General features: G+C 45.5%; 1 protein-coding gene across 3 annotated transcripts in view; it reads left to right on the top strand.

Annotated features, from left to right (window-relative positions):
- IFT43 (intraflagellar transport 43) overlaps positions 1 to 14,176 on the top strand; it is a 44,873-nt gene extending 30,697 nt beyond the window's left edge. For 2 of the 3 annotated variants that reach the window (XM_030950184.1, XM_030950182.1), the window contains exons 6-9: positions 9,890 to 9,962; positions 11,381 to 11,456; positions 11,797 to 11,859; positions 12,647 to 12,885. In XM_030950184.1, coding sequence (XP_030806044.1) covers positions 9,890 to 9,962; positions 11,381 to 11,456; positions 11,797 to 11,859; positions 12,647 to 12,757 — 323 coding nt within the window. In that variant the 3' untranslated portion in view covers positions 12,758 to 12,885. Of the gene's footprint in view, positions 1 to 9,889; positions 9,963 to 11,380; positions 11,457 to 11,796; positions 11,860 to 12,646 lie in introns of all 3 variants that reach the window. The other variant, XM_030950183.1, reaches the window with a different exon arrangement.
- Positions 14,177 to 20,115: the final 5,939 nt, after the last annotated feature.

The raw sequence follows: 20,115 nt of genomic DNA on the forward strand, positions 1-20,115 counted from the left end.
TTGGAATAAGCAGAGACATACAAATAACTGCCTAGTGTAGAAGGCAGGGAGTAGCATACAGTGGCTGTGGAGTAAATTGAGCTGTTTCAGCCTTCCCTTTGCATAGAACTGCACTTGAGTTTGTGTCCTTAACTAGAACAGTAAAGCTCACATTCTAAACAAACAAAAATCAAGACGTTGGTGTATGGATCCCCAAGGATGGGTCACGGTTATTTTGTGCTGCATAATGTCTTAGCTTGTACACCTTAATATGAACAGGCGCAGTTGCGTAATGATTGCTGCTGTCAACCAATACATTTGGATCGCCTTCCTTTAACCTATTAAAAAGCTGAGCTGTACCATTCCATTAACATTGTTTGTCCCCCATCCAACCTTTTCATTAGAAGAATGAAGGACAAAACTATATGCCCTTAAAAAGGTGTTCTTGTGAATTTGAAATGTGCTCAGTTGTGATCGTTTATACATCATTAACAGCCAGAGGCTCCAAGTTTGGAGGCTATTTGAGAATGTGTTAAAAAAGTACAGGGGCTGTAGAGAACCTAGTTTGGCAGGTGAAAGGTGGAGGGAAGTTTGTACAGCCAAGTGGAGGCTTCTGGGCTTGACAGGCCTTGTAGTTTCAGAAATAAAAGTAGAATTCTTTCACTGCTCCTGGCCTGTGTATGAAATAGCATCTGATTCCTTATCTCTGTGGGAGTTTGGGGGAGAAGGATGGACACTTCTCAGGCTGTGTGGAATGAGTGAAACTGTATGGGAGGCAGTAAGTGGGTGGACCAGACAGGGACATGAATGGAATGATCTGCACTTTCAGCATTTGTTATGGTTGCACAGGGAAACCCAGAAGGTGGAAGACAGTTTTGAAAAAGTGCAGTGTCTCTACAAAAGTAGCTCTGGATTATCTAGTTGATAGCTAGGTTGATTTCCTACAGCAGCCACTGTGATCTTAGTGCTGATCCTCCTGAGCACATGCTGGTACTCGTGAGAACTCAGGCACAGCAAATGGATAATGCCTCTGTTCGTGGGTGTGTGCCCACTGGACCTTGTCATGGGGGACCAGGTCCTCTGCATGGTGAGAAACCTGCTTTAGCAGGATTTAATGCATCACACTTGAGGAATAATAAACCTTCACAAGCAACACAAAAGTGTTTAATTCCTAAAGGACAGGCCTAGTTAAGTCACTTTCGGCCAGGGGCAATTGGGGGCTTAATGCTTTGTATGTAGCAATCTGTGCAATCTGAGAGAGAGGAGTTTGAGGGTAATTGCTCAATTTTCCGTCCATGTCAACGGGGAAAATGAGCAGCAGTGACTGAGCTTTGTATGGCAGGGAAACTGCTTGAGATGGGAGATGTGAGACCCTCTGTGGAATTTAAAAGGTGCTATCTGCAGTACACTGCTTCCTTTTCTGTAGCAGCGAAGAGCTTCTGCCACATGCAGACTATCCTTTGTCATGAGATGGGAGTGAAGATGGGACAACCAAGCTGAAGTTGAAGGGCTTTATCCTCCCTTTGCTCCCTTCTCCGGCAGGGCATAGAGGGCTCTACTCTGCTCGTGTGTCTCTTTCTGGCGCAGAGCTAGAGCTAGAAAGGGCTGTTTCCTGTCAGGGTGAGAAATGCTTACATTCCTCCCCCACCTCAGCAATCTGATTTGTCCTTTGGCTAGAAGTTTCTTTGTTGTTCCTTTCTTGTCCACCAGTTCAGCACTGCTGTGTTGTATTCCCCCTGATGTCTTTCTCCTTACTACTTTGCCCTTTGATTTTTCTCCTCAGCACTTTATGGGAACTTATTAGCTAAGGTTGTTATCCCTCTCCCAGGTACTCCCACACAGACTATTGCCCTACCATCAGAAGTCCCTTTCTGCTTTCTCTCTGTTACTCTTGGGATGCATAGCTCCTAGAAAAGGGCTTTTCTTGGAGGACTGGATGTGATGTATGATTTTCTGTCTGCAGGAACAACAGCTTGTTATTTTAAAGCAGATAGTGTGTGTGAATGAGACAGCTGATTGAAATGAAAGCCTGACTATGCTACACAGACAACTGCAACCTGACCTGCAGGTGAGGAAAGCTGCCAGGAGACAGTCACTAGATCTGCGCCCTCAAGGCAGAACCCTTTCCTGCCTGCTGGGAAGCCTCCTCAAGGAAGCTGAGCTGATGATTAGACCTTTCTATGCAATGTCAAACCTCTAGAAGGACTTACCTTTCTGGCATGTGCCAGCAGCTCCTTTGCATTTGAACAGGATGAGAGTCCAGACTTTGAACAACAGAGGGGAAGTGGGCAGATGCCATGGTCCCCAATCCTTCTGGGTAGTGATATCTGTCAGGTGGGAGATCTGTAATTCACAGCCATAAAATATCCAACACTTCTTGAGCTGCATGCAAATATACACCAATGATGATACTGCTCCAAAGAGCTGAGAATAGAGCACAGTGAGGGTTATTGTTGGCTCTGTCATTCCTGATCAATTTTGCCAGTTGCTTCCCTGGTGAGCTGCTGTTTCTACAGAGCACACCAAGTGCTGGTGGATTCCAGAGGCCATGAGCTGCAAGGACAGCTGCAGTGGCTGAGCATGAGGGTAACAGAGGGCAGAATCTGCAGGAACAGTCAGGCAAGTGGGTACTTCATGGGCTCAGAAGGCAGTGTTGGAGTGATTTGGAGAGAGCTAAATGGATGAAAAGTTCTGAGCATCAGTGAAATGGAGACAGAGTGAAAGACATGCTGTTTTGGAAGTGGTATGAATGGGCTGAATAGAAGGTTTTGGGGCAGAGAGTGTCAGTGGTTATTGGGTCTCTGTGACTCTGCATTTTGACTTCATGTGTGGCTGTCAGCACACCACAGCTCTCCCCTTTGCTGCTCCATCACCCAATGCACTACTCTGAGTCTCTGTGCAAGGTCACTGAAGGGTAGACTCGGCCCAGCCTGATGGTTTCCAGGCTGAGCTGTTGGTCCAGGCCAGTTTGAACTCCTCCAATAATTGCTGGCATAGTGATCTAGAGCATAGTGATCCAGAGTGGTGCTGGAGGAAAGCTCTCTCTTGAGAGCCACAGTGGGCAGGGGAGAGCAGAGAGTATGTCCTGAGAAACTATCTGAGGTTCTATTTGAAGCAGCAGACCACTGGCCAAGGGTCAGTGGGCTCCTTAATTACAAAGGAGAACACACAGCTTGTTGAGGGCTGAAAATGACAGTCTGGGGAAGCATCTTCTGTTGCTAAATTCTGCGATATGGTGGATACACAGTCATATTGGGTCTGTGATTGCTGAGTCCATAAATGTATTTGACGGACTAGGTTTACCTAAAATACCCTTTAAGAAAAAGCTCTTGAAAGATGATTACAGAATTGAGACACCATCATTTAAAACTGCCTGAGGCAAACTCCTTTGAAAATTGCAGCAGTGGAGGGACAGAGAGAGAACCGCATAGCCCTTGATTGTTGTGTCGTTCCCTCAGGACCCGTCCCCCCTCCTCCTCAGTTTCTCATCTGATATGAGAGAAAGCAGCAGTAAGATTCCTCATCTGTCTTATGAAAATCCGATTCTGAGTGGCTCTGATCAAACACAGCTGGCTGTCAGCAGTGGTGGCCTTGTGTGGAGGGAGGGAGGCTTCTGAGGAGTCGCTGGATGTGGAGGTGTCATGGGTGCTGCCGATCAAAGAGGCATTTTTTAATAAATATATATAAGAAAAATAAAAAAACCTAAGAATTTAGCATAAAAGAAATGTAGTTTGTCTTGTTTTTCCAGTGTAACATGAAGAGGATGAAATAGAATCAGGCATGCATGCTCCTGAACATACTTCCACAGGAGCATCCTGAGAAGCTGCTTTCCCTGCCCCAATAATGCTCTAGTGCAAAGTCCCTTATCTCCAGCGTTGTTGAAGATGGTTTTGTGTTTCTGAGTTCACTAGACCCTCTCAGGACACCTCATACCTTCTCATCTGATGCCCCACTACCTTCTGAGTATGTTTTAGCAGGGGAGTAGTGCAAAGGAACAGGGAACAGCCTTTGAAAAGAGGAAAACACATGTTACTGGGAAGGAGGGTAGGCGTAGTGCTCTGTCAGAGGACTGTTGGTAGGACTAGGAGCTGTGTTACCACTCTAAATGCTGATAACCTCAGAAGCATGGTGGACTCCAAGTCCTGGGCCTGGCCTCCAGTCTCTCCTGTCTTCTGCTGCTGCTGAAGAAACCTATGCATTAAGAGATTCCTCACCTTTAACGCTGTCAGGGTCTGCTTCTACTTCTTGCATAAGTACAAGCCATGCTCTACTGCTTGTGAAGCCCTGCACTGAGCCCAGTGACTCATCTGACAGGGCTGTTCTATGCCTCTCCTCACACTTCAAATGACTGAAACTGGGCAGAACCTTTGTGTCAGCAGCAGCAGCCTTGGGAAGCAGCGGAAATGCCTGATGCCTGTCCCCTGCAATATGAACACACCACACTATTGAGGCAAGTAGAATGTCACCCCCAGCCAGTCATGCATCTAGCTCAGATGCAATATTATGCAAGGCAAATGTATAACCTTTTAACACAAGGCTGTAGGGTCAGTACTGAATCTGCTGTATGACCTTCCCTGCATCCTGTGACTCCTCTGGCACTCGCACACAGGGCGACTTTTCCCATCAGCTTGGCCAGGTTGTGCTGTTACCATCCTCTTCTCAGAAGGAGGCTTTGGGACATGGGACTCTCAGGTTATCTTCTGCTTATCTCAGCTTTTGAGACAGTGCCCTGGTAGCTGTGGTACTATCTGCTTTTCACTCTACTGTTTTCATCTCCCTGCTGGTTGATCAGGCAGGTACGCTGCTCCATGTTGGCCCACTAGTAGGGCAATTTCAGTCAGGGAAAGACATCCCTATGAAATTAATGTCCCAGCATCCAAAGAAGCATTCTTTATTCTCTCCATTTGCCTGCTGCTCTCCTGAGAAAGCTTCCAAGAGGCTTCAAGCTTGTTTGTGTGTTCAGCAGAAGCTGTGTCCCTTGTTCTTTATGTTTTTTTGACTATTTTTTTTTGCCTGTTGCTTTCTACTTTTTTACTTTTTTTTTCTTTTTAATTCTCCATTTTTCTACTTAGAAAATTTATTTATTGCATTGAGATGCACTAATTAAAGCCATTTTCTGGTATTTGGTTACTGAAGTGTTTGATGTCTCTCTGACAAGACCATGAAATGCACAGAGTGTCCACAGGGACAGAATTTGCTGAACACGGTGCTTTGTAAATGAGGGGACACAGTGTCGCAGCAGCTCATGAATATGAAACGCCCATGATGCTACCTCAGTGGACTTGGGAACACAGATGAATCCTGTCATGTGCTAAATGAGACCAATTTCTTTCACTTAACTTCATCTTCAATCAGACCTTCCATTTGCCTGTTTAAAATTCCCCAAACGTGATACAGAAGGTAACAGCATTCAGTAAAACAAAGTTTTGCAGCAGCAGAGATACTGTAATTATTTCAGTTTTACATTTTATGAGCAAGCAACATAAGATAAAGTTAGTTTCATTTTTATACCTGCTTGGTGGTAGGAGACTGCCAGCTCCAGAAGCCACTGCCCTCTTTGTGTTTTCTGGACATGGTAGCACAGGGAGGGCAGCACAGTACCCACCACAAGAGTGTCCATTCTGAATGGCCTTTGAAACACTGACCCAGCTGGGGAAGTGGATCAGAATGTGTGAGATGGAGACTTCTTTTTTACTGGGTGCCAGGATGGGGGCTCAGGGTACTCTTAAAGCAGTTTAGGGAGTAAGCAGCACACTCTGACTAACTGCAGCCTGAAGTGGAGCATGGTTTCTAGATGCAGCTTTGCCAGTGGTTTATTGCCTGACCTGGAAGAGGTTCTATCTGTCCCTATTTATGTGCCACCTTGTATCTAGCAGACAACTTAGTTCTTTGGGACGAGAACAATATCTTACTGGGAGTTTACAGGATTTTAAGAGACCCAGCCTGCAGGTTTTGCTACTAAACCAAAAATCAGCCCTGTTTGGGAGGGGAGGTGCAATTTACCAACTTTCAGGAGCAGCTGGGGTATTGGATTGGTACAGATTCTCCCATCTCCTGTTTGTTGCTTTCTGTCAGTAAGTCTTCTTTGCCTGTCAATAAGTTATTTGCTGAGAGGTAAAAAAGGTGATGTTTAGTACATATACTTTAATATGAATACACAAAGCCCTCCTTTCTGTATGACTTGAAAAGCCGCTGTTCCTTGCTTGTTGTTTGACTGTCTGCATGTAGCATGGGTTGCCTTCACTTTTTCTCCTCCATCTTCTCCTCCTCCCATTCACACACTTCTGTCTTATGGCATTGGTGCCTTGCCATAACTTAGTCATGAAGCTTTTTTTATGTAAGACAGCTAAGTTCAGCTGTTCAAATAAAATATTATTTTTAATTATATGCTGGGACTTAGATGTTCTGGTACAATCAGTTTTGTGCAGTGACTTAACTCCCCACTTAGCCAACATTTGGTACCAGTATCTCCTGCCTCACCATAACTTCCATATGAGTAAGCTCAATTTGATTTCATTCTTTGTTCGCTTGTTCATAACGATCTGGGAGGTGGAGAGGAGTTTGCATTTGTCATCTAGCATGTGGTGCTCCCTCATCTTTGCACAAGCCATTTGTTCACATCATTGTTCACTACATCGAGCTGGTATCTGTGAAGGTGTGTCCTTTTTTGTAGTAATTTTTGAGGTTTGCCTACATGGGCATGAGAGCCTGGCCAGTAAAGTATGTGTCAAGGTTCTGCACCAGAAGCACAGGTTTATGGTAAATTATCTGAAACCCCCACACTGAACAGGAGAGGAAAAATGTGGGTCACAGAGCAAAGCACACAGGGTGGGGGTTTGTCATACAACTGTGTTGTTGGAAAAAGATGCAGTGCGTGACTGGGAGGACGTGGTCCTGTGAACATTTCTGCATGTACTAATGTTATATGTAAAGCCTCCCTGCAGCTAGTGGGAGTATTAAAAGTAGAGCATATGCCTACTCTCCTGCAGCACAACAGCCCGTGCTGTGCTATTCCCCCTGCAGCTGACACTGTGCCACAACTTAGCTGTGTTACCAGAGCTTATAGGACAAAAAGATGTGAGTCTCAAGAAGAGCAACAAAAACAATTAAGAAGCTGGAGAGTCAGTGGGGATAAGGTTGGGTCCTTGGTGAAAAGTGAGAGCTGAGACACTTTGCAAACTGTACAGAGAGAAGGGAGAGGGATTGTGCTGAAGTGGCACCATGGGAATTGGTAGAGGGAAGAGGTAGTTATGAGTAACAAGTGAAATAAAGACCCAAATAGTTTTCAGGAATTATTTGTCCCTGATAGCAGTTAGCCCAGGGACCCGATATTTTCTTAAAATCTGAGGCATTTCTGTACTGTTTCCTGTCAGTCTCACAGTCCTAAAGGGCGTTGCTTCTGCCTAGAAATGGGCAAGGCATCTGCACTTTGCAAGCTTTGTTGGAGGGGCTGGCAGGGGCCTCCAGAGCTTTTCCAGCTCTTCTGTCTGAAATATTTTCAAAGTGTCCATAAAATCTTGAAACCTTGAATTTCTTTTGGAAAGAATTTCTAAGCGATCGCCTGAATTTTGCTAATACAGAGTGGAGGTCATGCTCTGCGAGGGGTTTAGAAATCTCTCCATGGAATTCACTGGCAATGAGATAAAATCAGCACTAGAGAACCCAGGAGTCTTTGTGAACCTGCAAAATGGAAGGAACATCACTGAGCAGGGCCCTAAGTTTACAGCTTTTTCTAGTGTAAAAAGAGATCAACAAAAACAAAAGAGAACTGGGAAGAGTAGACTCCTGAAATAGCTGCCAAATGAGCGCTGAGTGAAGAAATTCAGTTTCCTGCAAACACCTTTTACATTTCTGCTGTCAAAAGTGGATAAGGATCTGACCTTCTCCTGCTCTGTGGATGAAGACAGCTCTGTTCCCAGGTAGTTTTTAATTTACTTGTGGTTGCTGAGAAACGTTCATCGTCTCGTCATAAAAGAATAAATTAGTTCAGGAGAGGTTAAATGGTTTCTCATTCCCATGCTCATTTTCCTGGACTTAACAGGGCACCTCTGCACAGAGCTTCATTCCCTGCCTTGGACCAGTCTGTTCCCTCCTTGGTCCTTGTTGCTTATATACAGGGACTTTCTCCCACATTATCCCTGACCAGATTTTACCAGCTGCCTCCACATGTTGGTCTGTCTGTCCCTGGAGATGCTTTTGTCCCATAACTGCATTTTGCTACAAGTTTTACCAAGAGCTGGGAGCCTCTGCAGGGAAGAGCCAGCGGGATAGCAGCTTCTACCAGGTATTGTCCTCACAAGCAGAGGTGGGGAGATCTGCCCCAATGCCCAGCGATGCACAGGTGAGACATTCCTTTCAGTCACCTCCTCTGCCTTATGGACAGCCTAGGGGCTGTTGCTACAGTTTCCCTTTAAATGTCTTTGGAAAGTTTGCTGCAGTTGGAGAACCTCTTCACAGGCACCTGCTCCTTGGGAGCGAGAAGGCACAGCTCTGCTGAGGCCGGCCAAGCTGTCACTCCTCTTGCCGCGGCCATGCTCGTGACAGCCCCTGTCCCGCTCAGCCTTCCTCCAGGCAAGCAATTAGCGAGAAATCCCACTGTGTGCCGGGGCCCGGCTGACCCGTGCCCTGCCGCAGCTGGGCCGGGGCCGCCTCCCGGCCAGCGGGCGGTGGTACACGGCGGCCGTGCGGCACGGCACGGAGGGCAGCTGAGACCCTGCAGCCTGACAGGCCGCCGGACTGGGGCCTTCTCGGGAAGAGCCTGCCCACAGCCTCGGCACCATAGGTGGGAATGTTTCTCCCGCTCCTGAATATTCATCTCAGCCTGGGCTGAAAAACGGGGCAAAGCCAGGCTCAGCTGCCTGCTGCCATCCAGCAGTAGCGTTACTGTACTGCCGGCAGGGCTGGGAGCAGGCTGCTCATTGCAGTGCTGAAGGGGCCAGCTCTGCCTGCTCACTGGGCAAGTGAAACCTTTTCCCTGAGCCAAACTAGCTTCTCCATGGTGTGAGGGCTCGGGGTCTCTGGAGGGCCTTTGTGGCCTTGAGTCCTTAAAGGAGCTCTGTATTGGTGCGCTCTGTTCTTGCTTTGTGCCTCCAGTTACTTTGCCTTCTCTTTCTCTTTTTTTTTTTTGCACTAACTTTTTGTAGTGCTTTATCAAATGACAGACTGTGCAATGCTTTCAGGGCCTCGCTTCTTTAGTAGGATGCAAAGCACACTCAGTTCTTCCTCCTGTCCTCAATTCTTTTGTTTCTAGCATCCTTTTTAGTTGGAGTAGCCATTGTCCTTGTGCTGGGGATACCCAGGGACCTTCAGCCATTCCAGTATGACACTGGAAGTCATGGAAAATTTTGTGACACTACAACAAGACCTGTGTTCCCTAGTGTTTGTATCTGCTGGACCACCAGCACTTCCTTCCTGAGAAAGGTCACAGGCCTCTGCACAGCCTGAGACCCCAACAGCAGATCCTTCAACATGCAGTTTTATGTGGATTCTCTTAGTTTCTGCCCCATGTTTCATTTTTAACAGAGTCTAGGTGACTGGTGTCTGAATAAATGATAACACATAACAAGCAAATTCTTGTAAGTACATCAAGGCAACATAGGCAGCAAGGTTTAGTACAGGCGGCTTCTTTCAGCTTTAAGGTTGTGTTCAGATGCATAGTCCATGGCCTTTAGAGCCATACCTGGATTAATCTGTTCCTCTTGCAAGATTTCTTGTGACTTCAGACTTCAAAGTTTTATTGCCTTGTTTAAATATTAAACAATATATTTTTAATTATTGCTAAATAACCATTTTGTGTTTCCCTCTAATAAGAAACAGAGTGCTTCATATCTGTGAAGCAAGGGAACCTTTGTCTTCAGTGAGAGGAGAGCACAACACTCCCCACTTACTGCTGCTGCTTTCTCTTTTGCAGACATTCCTGTGATCCCTGACTTGGAGGAAGTCCAGGAGGAAGATCTGGCCATGCAAGTGGCAGCTCCCCCCAGGTAAGAGCACGGCCAGGTGCTCTTGAGGCTCTCAGCAGCAGTGCAAACTGGCTAGTGAAATTAAACCCATCTTACTCATGCTCTTTGGATGTCAGCAGCAGTGCTGTTCAGCAGGATTTGGCGTGGTCTTTTGTGACAGTAGTGCTGCAAGCTGAACAGTGAAAAATTCTTGTTTCCTATTACACAGAGAAAGCAATTATTGCATAGTCTCTCTATATAAAAACCCCTACATTAGAATAACATATTTGATGTTGCAAAATCAAACTCTCAAAAGCAGGGAATTTCTTGATTTAAGGTTGCCTGCATAACCCCAAATGTCTCCAATGCACATGCATTATCACACACACTTTAATGGTTGTAGGCTGCTTTGCCCTCCACAGGATATCCTTCTCACTCAAGTGTGTAGTTAATTTGCAAAGTCCAATCCTGTTGTTTGAAGGGGCTGTTGCAGTAGCCTTGGAGTCAGCTCAAGGGAGACCAGAAAGTTTTAAGAAATGAAAGGTTTTGGAGTTTTGTCTTAAACATACCAGGAAAGTTGTCTTTCCTCTAATGGGCCTATTGCCAAGGTCACAGACTGGGATTTCTGTTGATCCTTATTTGGAGGGGTGGGATATCTTACTCCTGGCCACAGATGCCTCTCTCACAAGTGAGGAGTAGTTATTGTAATTACTGTAATTATATTGTAATTATATCACTGTTGACAAAAATAATTGACAGTTTATGTAGTAAATTTAAAATTACTGTGTCTCTCACTGGAATTAATTTCTTTTTCTCTTTATTTTTTTAATAAAATGATCTGATCCTCCTATGTTCATAGTTTTCTTGCAGTAGAAAAGACACGGGATTTTCATGGACAAACACAAGAAAATTCAATTAATAGAAGCCTTTTCTATAGTGTTGGATCACTTGTGAAGGCAGGTGGTACAACAGTGTATCACCCCCCTACACCATGTTTTTCTTGGAAGGTTACATTTTAGGAAGTCTTATTTAATAGCTCTCATGCAGCTCAGACATAAAAAGCCAAAAATCCCTACTATTCTCTAGCTTGTATGGTGTTGCTCTCAGAGGCTCTTTGCTAAGGCACTGGGGCTGCTTGAATGCTCACTATGGTCTTCTTTTCTTTCTAGCCCTTAACAACTAGTCTGTGGATCTTCTTTTGGCATGCTGGTTTCTCTGAGGGAGTCCGTGATTGTTCCACATCCTATTTTTATGCATGTGTACATCCTGGTACATAGATTTGTCAATGACTGTTCATTTACTGACTGAGCCGTGCTTCTGTCTGGGTACAACCATGCTAAGAGTCTGCATGGGGGATGTGGACACTCAGGATGTCACCAGATGACTGTTCATGCCACCCTTCTCCTCACATGTGCTTCCACACTGACACAGGCTTGTTCTCTGACCCTTTCTGGCTGCAGTGTGCAGGTGAACCGAGTGCTGACCTACCATGACCTGGACAAAGATCTAATGAAATTTTCTGCCTTCCAGAGTCTGGTAAGTGGATTTTGCTATGGGCTGGCCAATGTGAATCCCTCTCCTTCTGGGCTCATGTCATCCTCTACAGTGATACTCAGCTGCACAAAATACACAGCCTTATCATCTAGAGAACTTGCAGTCTTCCTGTAAGTCTGTTCCTTTCTGCAACATGGCTTTTGCACTTGTGTCTGTAAATAATGTGGATACGGTATCTGTTTCTCAGATGAGGTTCTTGCTGTTATCCTGGATAAAGTGACCCTTATGAAGCAAAAGTGGCGATATCTAACAAATGTGTCTGGTGAAATGATAGTGTTCATTTTTCCTGTGTCTGTAAGACAGTGACTCTGTATGTTCATAGGATCAGGAGATAGACCTGAAGCTCCTCACCAAAGTTTTGGCTCCAGAGCATGAGCTACGAGAGGTAAGTCTTTGTTTTGTGGAAACACCAACAAGGTAAAAGCTTCTTGTGCGTCTCAGACTGTACTAGGAAAGGAAGTCTTGTCAGTGGGGGGAGAAGAGATGTGAGGAGGAGCTTGTCCAAGCTGTTAGAGGTTTGATTTCCTCAGCAGGTGATTTTTAAGATAGATAGTGCTCTCTTGGTGTGAGTTGATGGCATCACTATGATTGGCCAGTATGAAGTATGAAGGAGCTGGTCAGGAGAATGTGCAAGGCCTAGTACTGTCAGAGATCCCTGCAGAAAGAGTGCTTTGTCCTTTGGTGGCCACCATGAGCTACAGGTGGTTCCACAGAAAAGTACAGAGGGACAAAGGCAGAAAGCATTTTGGGTTTGGGCAGGGGGTTTTTAAAGTAGGACAGAACAACCTCAATACAACTAGGTGGGCAGGAGTTCAAGACTTGTAGCAAAGGATTTCTGCAGCTTTGATCTGCACATGCTTCAGCAGAAGTGCCGAAGAGTAGTGAAAGGGCTTCTTTCTATGCCCTGGCTGGGAATATCTAATATTAACATTATCAACAAATACGTCCTTTTTGGAATTTTAGAACATGAATAATTTTGTCCACATTTTAAAATTGTAGCAGATATTCACATTTCATTCTGGCTAGTATTCCTGCTCTAACCAGCTGAATCTGAGACTTCCCTGGCCAGGGCAGTTGCCTTTTGGTTTCTCTCTTTGCTATTCTGGCATTGTTCAGAGAACTCTGGTGACACAGTAACATTTCAGCATATTTGTCTTTCTTCCTCTTGGTAGGATGATGTCAGCTGGGATTGGGACCATCTCTTCACAGAAGTGTCATCAGAGCTAGTGACTGAGTGGGACCTGGGACAGTCGGAGAGGGAGGACCACCCCAGTCTCCCATAGAGCTCTGACACACCAGATGTCTCATACATCCATCTCCTGTAAATAGTTAAGCACCTAAATTTTCTATTCACTTGTTTGTATTTGAGAATTTACTTCAGACATGAAAATAAATAGGACCTTGCTTCATAGAAAAATTGTCTTGGGAGAAGTTTGGGTTATTTTTTAATAAGAATTTTTGTTCTCAAAAGAAATTAAGAATTCTAAACACAATAAAATATTTACTTATAAAGAGTCATTCCACCTCAATAGCACCTCTGCAGATAACTGCAATGGTTGATCTTTTCTTTGTGGAAACGCTGTCTCTCTGGAGTGGACCATCGTACAATGGAGTGTGGTTTGCACTGATGGCTATCAGAGAAGCTTGAGCTGATTTGACTTGTTTTCATAGGACATCCAGGTTACCATCTTCCTCACAATAGACACCTCAAGCTGTCAGGATATCTGATACACATTTCATCCAGCAGCCTTCAGCCTTTCCTTGTTAGTTTAACCTCTCTCTTGGCACATTACCTCTGTATTGACTCAGGATGCAGCATCACCTATTAAACTGCCACTTCTTACAGCCCCTCTTTATACCTTGAGGTTTCCCAGCTAAATTCTGACCGGGCTTAACCTCACTTAGCTTTTGCAAACACATGAAACCACAGCCTGAATGGAGATCGCTTCAGGCATAGGTACTTTGCAAGGAAAATGTTTATTCCATGTATGTGAAAGAATGGAGCCTGATGCTCTCAAATAAGATAACTCCCTGGTGGGTGTCTCCTTGGAACCAAGTAACTCACTCTTATTGTCATCTAGCTAAAGAAAAACTCTTTTTGCTGTTAATGCCTTGTCCCTGTAGAGCCATGGTCATTATTTGCAGGAAACAGTAAGATTACTTCTAAACCAATGTCCTTCAAAGCCTTGCCCTGTTGGAGAATCTTGCTCTATACTTCTGGGGGGGTGCAGGTGCTAGGAGGAAGCTTGCTGTGCTGCTTTTCTTTGCTTGTTTGGTTGGTCTGACAGAGCACTGCATTCCCACTTTTGTGACAGCAGGACAGGTCAAATAGCTCACTGTGAATTCACTACTCTGCAGAATTTCAGGTGAGAGCTGACATGCCAAACAACTTTACCAACAAAAAAGAAGGAGTTGGGCCCCACTCTGGGGCCACAAAAATAGTGGGAGACTTAGCTGTCTTAAGGAAACTCTAAGCTTTTTACAACCAAGACATCTGTCCTGTAACTAGAAAACTAAGTAAGGCATAAGCTTGGGAGGCCACTGTATGGAAGATAATCTGAAAGTCTTTCTCTGAGCAGAAAAACCTGTTTTGGTAGGAGCAGAAACTTCATAGCTGAGACAGCATCTACTTTTCTGTGACACTTATGATTCCTAGTCAAAAAGAATTTAGAATGCTTTGTACATCCAGGAAAAAAATTAATCCAGCAAACTTAAATAGGTTAGTAAATCAGACAACGAGCTAGTCTGAGGGGAGAAAAAATGGGTGCTTTGGGCAGCTGGGGACCCTGGGCGGGGATACTCTGGGGTGGGAAGCAAGTGTGTGTGGGCCAGGCCTGTGCCCAGTCTGGGACCTTGGTAACCCAGCAAACACCTGAGTCTAGAGCTGGAGAGAAGGGCTTGAACAAAAATGCCAGCCTCATCTGTTTTATGTCAGGAAGAGGTACCTTTGATTATTTACTCTGTCCTGTTTTAATATAGGCCATGGCAGAGTCCTGTGAGAGGGGGCTGAGGTTTGCCTGTCTCTTAGAAAGGCAGACAACATATTTTAAACTCCTTCCTGGTTACTTTTTAATAGATTATTGCCCTTATTGTTTAAAATCTGCTTTATTTCTAGACTCAGTTTTTGAGTTTCATCTTTTGTTTCTTGAGCCTGCTTGATTTCACCTTTCCACAGCCATGCTGTCAGGTATTTTCTCCTTGCTTCAGTATTTATGTGCACTGGGATCAAGTTGTCTCTTTAATTTCCTTCAATAAACTTAATAGACTGAGACTTGTTTCCATGTCTCTTCCATTCCTTGCCCAGCTGGAGGAGGGGAGGTGGGTGTCAGGCTCTTGGCCCTTCTCCAGTAAGCTGTTCCCACCCACCTTCCTTCCACAGTTGTGCTTTGGTTGCAGTGATGGGAAGATGAGTAAGACCTGTTGCTTCTTTTTTCTCAGGTCCTGGTGCTGTCACACATGTTACTGTCCTTACTAAAGAGCAACAATGAGCTGCTCTTTCTTGCCCAGGCTTTCATGCACCAGTGTGTATTGGCTGTGACAAAGCTGCCTCAGGAAGCCACATTTCTGACAAGTCCCGTGGAAAGAGCATGCAGGAGAGGAAATGGCAGGTGTAACTTCTCCTTGTAGACTACAAAGCAGTTGTTCTGGTTGATCTCAGGTGAGGTAAGAAGAGGGCCAGCTGTCAAAACAGTGTCCCCAGTTCCTAGGAACTCAGATCAGCCCTCTGGGCTGTGCCTGGCCAAGGCATAGAGTAGTATTCCCTTGCTGGTCTCCACAGACCTTGTATTGCAGAGGGGTAATGCAAGGTACAGTGGTCTGCTTAGGGCCCCACAATGAATCTTTGGCAGAATCAGGGTTAGAAATTAAGAACCTCAAATTCCCAATTCAAACATGGCTTTTGTATACCTGGCAATCATTTTCCATCTTCCATTCAAACATGGCAATTCAATGTAGAGCAGTCTTGCTTAGTCTTTGTTCTGCTGTGTACTCACATTGCTGAGGAAGAGCTGCAAACCCATCAAGGTGTGTGTGTCAACAGCATGTTTAGCTCAGTGAGCTGGCATGAGGTGTCTGCCCAGGGACTCGCTGGGATTCTGGATGGGTGTAAATATCTACCTGCAGATAGCTTCTGGCAGACTCAGAGTTCAATAGAGCAATACTGGGCAAATGATGAGCCTCATCACATATAAAGTAAAAGAAGTGCATAAAGGAAAAATTAAATCTAGGTTCTATTGGTTTTAGAAATCTCTGGTTTTGCTTTAATAATACATATGATATTTATAGGCTTTCTTGGTGGAGATGCCTTACTAGAGTGCAGTTTGATGGGGGAATATTGGGGCTGAGATAGCCTAGGAAACACAGGAAAAATTGGAGGAAATTAAAGCTGAAAAAATGCCAGACCCAGCAACTTTCCATTAAAGAACCTCTTAGAGGGACTCTGGCTGGCTGTTTTATTAAATGTGATAAAGTGAGTGGAGGTGGGGGGGAGCTCCTATGTTAATAAGTTGGAAAGGCACTGCTGTTCCTCTCTCCAAAGCATCTCGGGGAAAGTGGAATTAATTCATGGCATATGCTCCCAGCATCTGCTGCGGTGACCCAGAATGGCGGGAGCCGAGTGCCAGCAGTGCGAGCCAGGGCCTGTATCCCCTGCTGCTCTGCTGGGCCTTGTGCAGGGCTGCTGCTGCCTGTGCCTGCTCCAGTGGAGCTCACCCAGCTGCCAGCCTGCTGGCTGGCCTGTGACTGCCACAGCCCGGGCCACGGTATTTCTGCCTCTGGAGAAGGAGAGATGCTCTAGGCTTGGGGAGGGAGGATATAAAAGGGGATGTTTGGATATAAAAGAGACCAGTTTGAATGAAAGCTAATCCAGCTTGTCCCAAACAACCTAAATTCCTCCCACAGCATTCGCTGACCAAGACCTCCCTTCTCCAGCCATCTGACTTGTTCTGTCTTGCCATGAGTTTTCCTCTTCCTTCTTTCCCACCATGTCTTTACAGATGATTTCATCCTCTCCTTGAGAGAGAGAACAGACATATTTGGTGTTAGATGGGGTTTCATTCTCTGTTTAATGGCTTCTGGGAAATAACTTTTCACATCTTATTTCCCCTTGACTGACCCAGACCACTAGTACAGAGTGTTGTGGTAATCTTTGCCTGTGCTTCATGATCTGCCCATGAGCTTTCCCTCAGCAAAAGGGCATCCAGAGCCAACCCTCCAGGCTGCTCTTTCTGCAGCCACATCCTTCCACCTTTTTGGACAGCTGCCTGAGATATGGGATGCTTTCATGGCCTGGAGAGCTGATAGAGCCAGGAGGAACTGGAGTGGTGGGTGATCCCCAGGCAGGGCAGAGATGCCCCATGCTGCCCACGTGCTCTTCCAGCAACTGCTCCTTGCAGTCTCCCCACTTGTGCTCCCTTTTGAAATGTGGTGCCCCAGTCCTGGGCTGTGCAGGGATGGTGCTGTGCCGAGTGAGGGCCAAGGCAGGGCAACATGGGGGATCCACAACTGAGTGCCCTGGTGAGACCAGTCCTCTCGGGGCTGTGCTTTATCTAGGGGAGTGACCTGCACTCCTGGCAGTCGCAGCCTAGGAAGGACCCTGATTGATTCAGTCATGAATGATGTGTGGCATGGATGTCCAGAGTTCCTGAGCCCACTAATCCCTCTGCCATGATCCCTGGGGAGATGAAACATTTCCTCCTAGTGCCCTGTTACTTGCATCTGCCCCAGAAGGCTGCTCTGCACAGACCTCACTGGGGCCACAACAGCTCCATGCCATGGGCTCTCTTATCAGACTCCATCTCCTGTCACTTTCAGGACCACTTCATTATCCTTTTATTAGCCCTCTTCTCCTGCTTATCGTTATTAATAATCACACTGGATCAGCTGGAGTGCTGACAGCTGCCCCTTGTCTATTCTTTCTGTCTATTTTAATCCTGCCTGCTTATCTGAAATAAACCTGATCCTTTTTCTTTTAATTAAAGAAATTTGGTGAGCCAGCCCCTCCTCCAAGCAGAGATAGGACTGATCACACCAGTGATATGGAAGGAGCAGGAAAAGGGGCAGATTACTGGGTGACAGTGTTTTCCACAGCCCAAAGATATGGGATGTCAGAGTAGAGGCTGGAAGAGATTGAGGCACATGTGCTGTGAGAAGAAACACAGCACTGGGTCATTGTGAGGTACTTATTTTGGGTCTCTGTGTCTGATCCAATGTATTGATGCAGGGCTGAGTGACTACACTGCACAAGTGCAACACAAACAAGGGAGGTCTGTTCATCTCTCTCTCTTTAGCGTGGGTGGCAATAGCAATGCCAGGCTCAGAGCTTGTATGAGTGGCCAGGGTTGCTGGGATCACTGCAATTCCTACAGGGGCTAGAGGAATTTGTTTTTCAGTGCTTTATAGTGCTGCCAAAAGTTGCAAGTACTGGTCTTCACAGTGATGCTCCTGCTTTGTGCTCCCACAGGCATTGCTTCCTGGGGCCACCAATCTCATTCTAGTCTCTTAAAAATGCCTCACTGGGCAGTTTGCTTGAGTTGAAATATTTGTGATGTCTGTAGAGACAGGTCACTCAAGGCAGGGCTGTGCAAATAGGCTGGGAGAAAATTGTTGTGCTAATTCACACTTTTATGAACCCATAAACTCAAATCTGCATTCATTGCAATCTGCAAAGTGACTGGAGTGTGGGCTGAAATGCTTAGAAAGTGTTAATCAGGGGTCCGTAACAAAGCAAAATGCTCTGAAGTGCAGCAGCAGGAGCTTGGCTATAAGCAGCAGGAGTATTCAACCTTAGTGCTAAACAGGCCAATTCCTTGGCTCTCAAACGCTTCATTTCAGATGCTCACGTTGCAGGCTGACTGAATGCGTATGTACCCTCTGTACAGAATATGGCAGCTGGCTCAGATTTGTAGGGCTGTTTCACCCGAGAGGCTGTGGGCCCAGGAAGGGTATAGGGCAGAACTTCCTGATGCTCAAGTGAGAGTGTAGCTTTGAAATCCTGTCAAGCAGAGCCATGCTGGCTTCTGTCCCTGTGCTTCTGTTGCTTGTGAGTATTGCAGCTGACTGGGATGAATGTTAACCTGCAGTTCAGATGTTGGTGATGGAGCTGCCCCAGTACAAACCCATGTATGTGGCTTTGCAGATCATTTAAAAACATGTGATTCTCTAGCAGTCATAGGTAAGAATTGTGTATGGCAATTTATTACTATTTATACTGCTGCTTCTATGTGAAATGTCCTGCTGCTTACAGAAAAATCTCTTCATCATAACTTAATGTTGAACAAAATGTTTGGAAGATGAGAACATGCAGGATTCACTTGCCTAAACTGATATACTGTTAATTGATCAGCTTTTATTATCTGACCCTGCTCCTTCAGCAAAAATCGCCCATTTTTTGGACCCAAGTAAGGAAAATTCTCAGGATGAGTTTTTGGCCCTGGAAATGATGAGGGACACTGTATTTGGTGTTGTAGAACATTTTCAATCAGCCAAAAGAGATGGACTTGCTGTCCATGTGATAGACTGAAGTCTTGCTCTGATCATTATCCTGATCAGCAGAACTACTCACAAAGCCAGGAAAATGCCTTGGGAAATTGCCAAAGAATTTGATCCAGTTCAAGCAACCTTCTGAGTGCCTGGAATTCCAAAGCCAAATTGGAGCTAAGCCCATGGCTCCCTGTGGCCTGCGAGGCTGTATGTGAGGATGGCAGTAGGCTTGGTGAATCAACCTCATAAATAAACGGGCAATAATAGTTCAGGCTATGGTAGCTGTACCTGAGCTCATGCACAACTAGTCCAGATAGCAAACCCCATCTAACACAGAGGGACAAGAAACAGCCTGGACTTGCTCTGCTGAGTACTGTAAATCCTCTTCTTTCGGACCTGAGCTAGTTCCTTTAAAGCCTCTCTAGTATTGGCCTCTGTATTGCTCTTTGCCCCACAGAGATACTCTTCCTTCCATGGCTTTCCAACCATAGTCCCCAAGACTTAGGATCCTATGTGTCCCTTGTGCATAGAGGATTGGATGCTTTTCATTCCATACAGAGGGACCAGAACTGTAGGCTGTTAATTCAAGTTCTCCAGGGTCCCACAGTGAGACTGTGACACAGCTAAGAACCGAATCAAGCACCTCTGAGCATCCATCCGGTTTCACAGCCACATTTCTTTGCTAACTGAAATTATGCACAAGGCCGATATATTTGTTTATTTTTATTTTCAGCCAAGAGCTGGTTTCAGGCTACGTTATCTCCTTCCAGATGTTCATAAACACAAGGTAAATCGATATAGTCTCCGTATAAAACATCTTCCCCAGGAACAGCACCAGAACACTGCCCACCTGGTAGTATGCCCACTAATATAGGAAACTGTAATCACGTCCTGCAAAAACAGCTTTCTACCTTAAGGCTGCTCTGCTTATCCCAGAAATAGCCAGGGAAAGGGATGAGTTGTGAATGAGCCTATTTTCTAGGGCAAACTCTGGCAGTCTGAAGCCATTAGGGCTCTTTAGCCTCCTGATGTCTCTCTCTACAGAGAGAGTTCTTCTGCTAAGTTCAGCAGAACATGACCATAAAGTAGGGATGAAAAATCTCCATGCTGAGAGATGCATAGGCCATCAGTAAGGCTTTGGTAAGTCATACAGGAGCACACT

Source organism: Camarhynchus parvulus, chromosome 5 (assembly GCF_901933205.1).
Source record: "Camarhynchus parvulus chromosome 5, STF_HiC, whole genome shotgun sequence".
Lineage (NCBI taxonomy): Eukaryota > Metazoa > Chordata > Aves > Passeriformes > Thraupidae > Camarhynchus > Camarhynchus parvulus.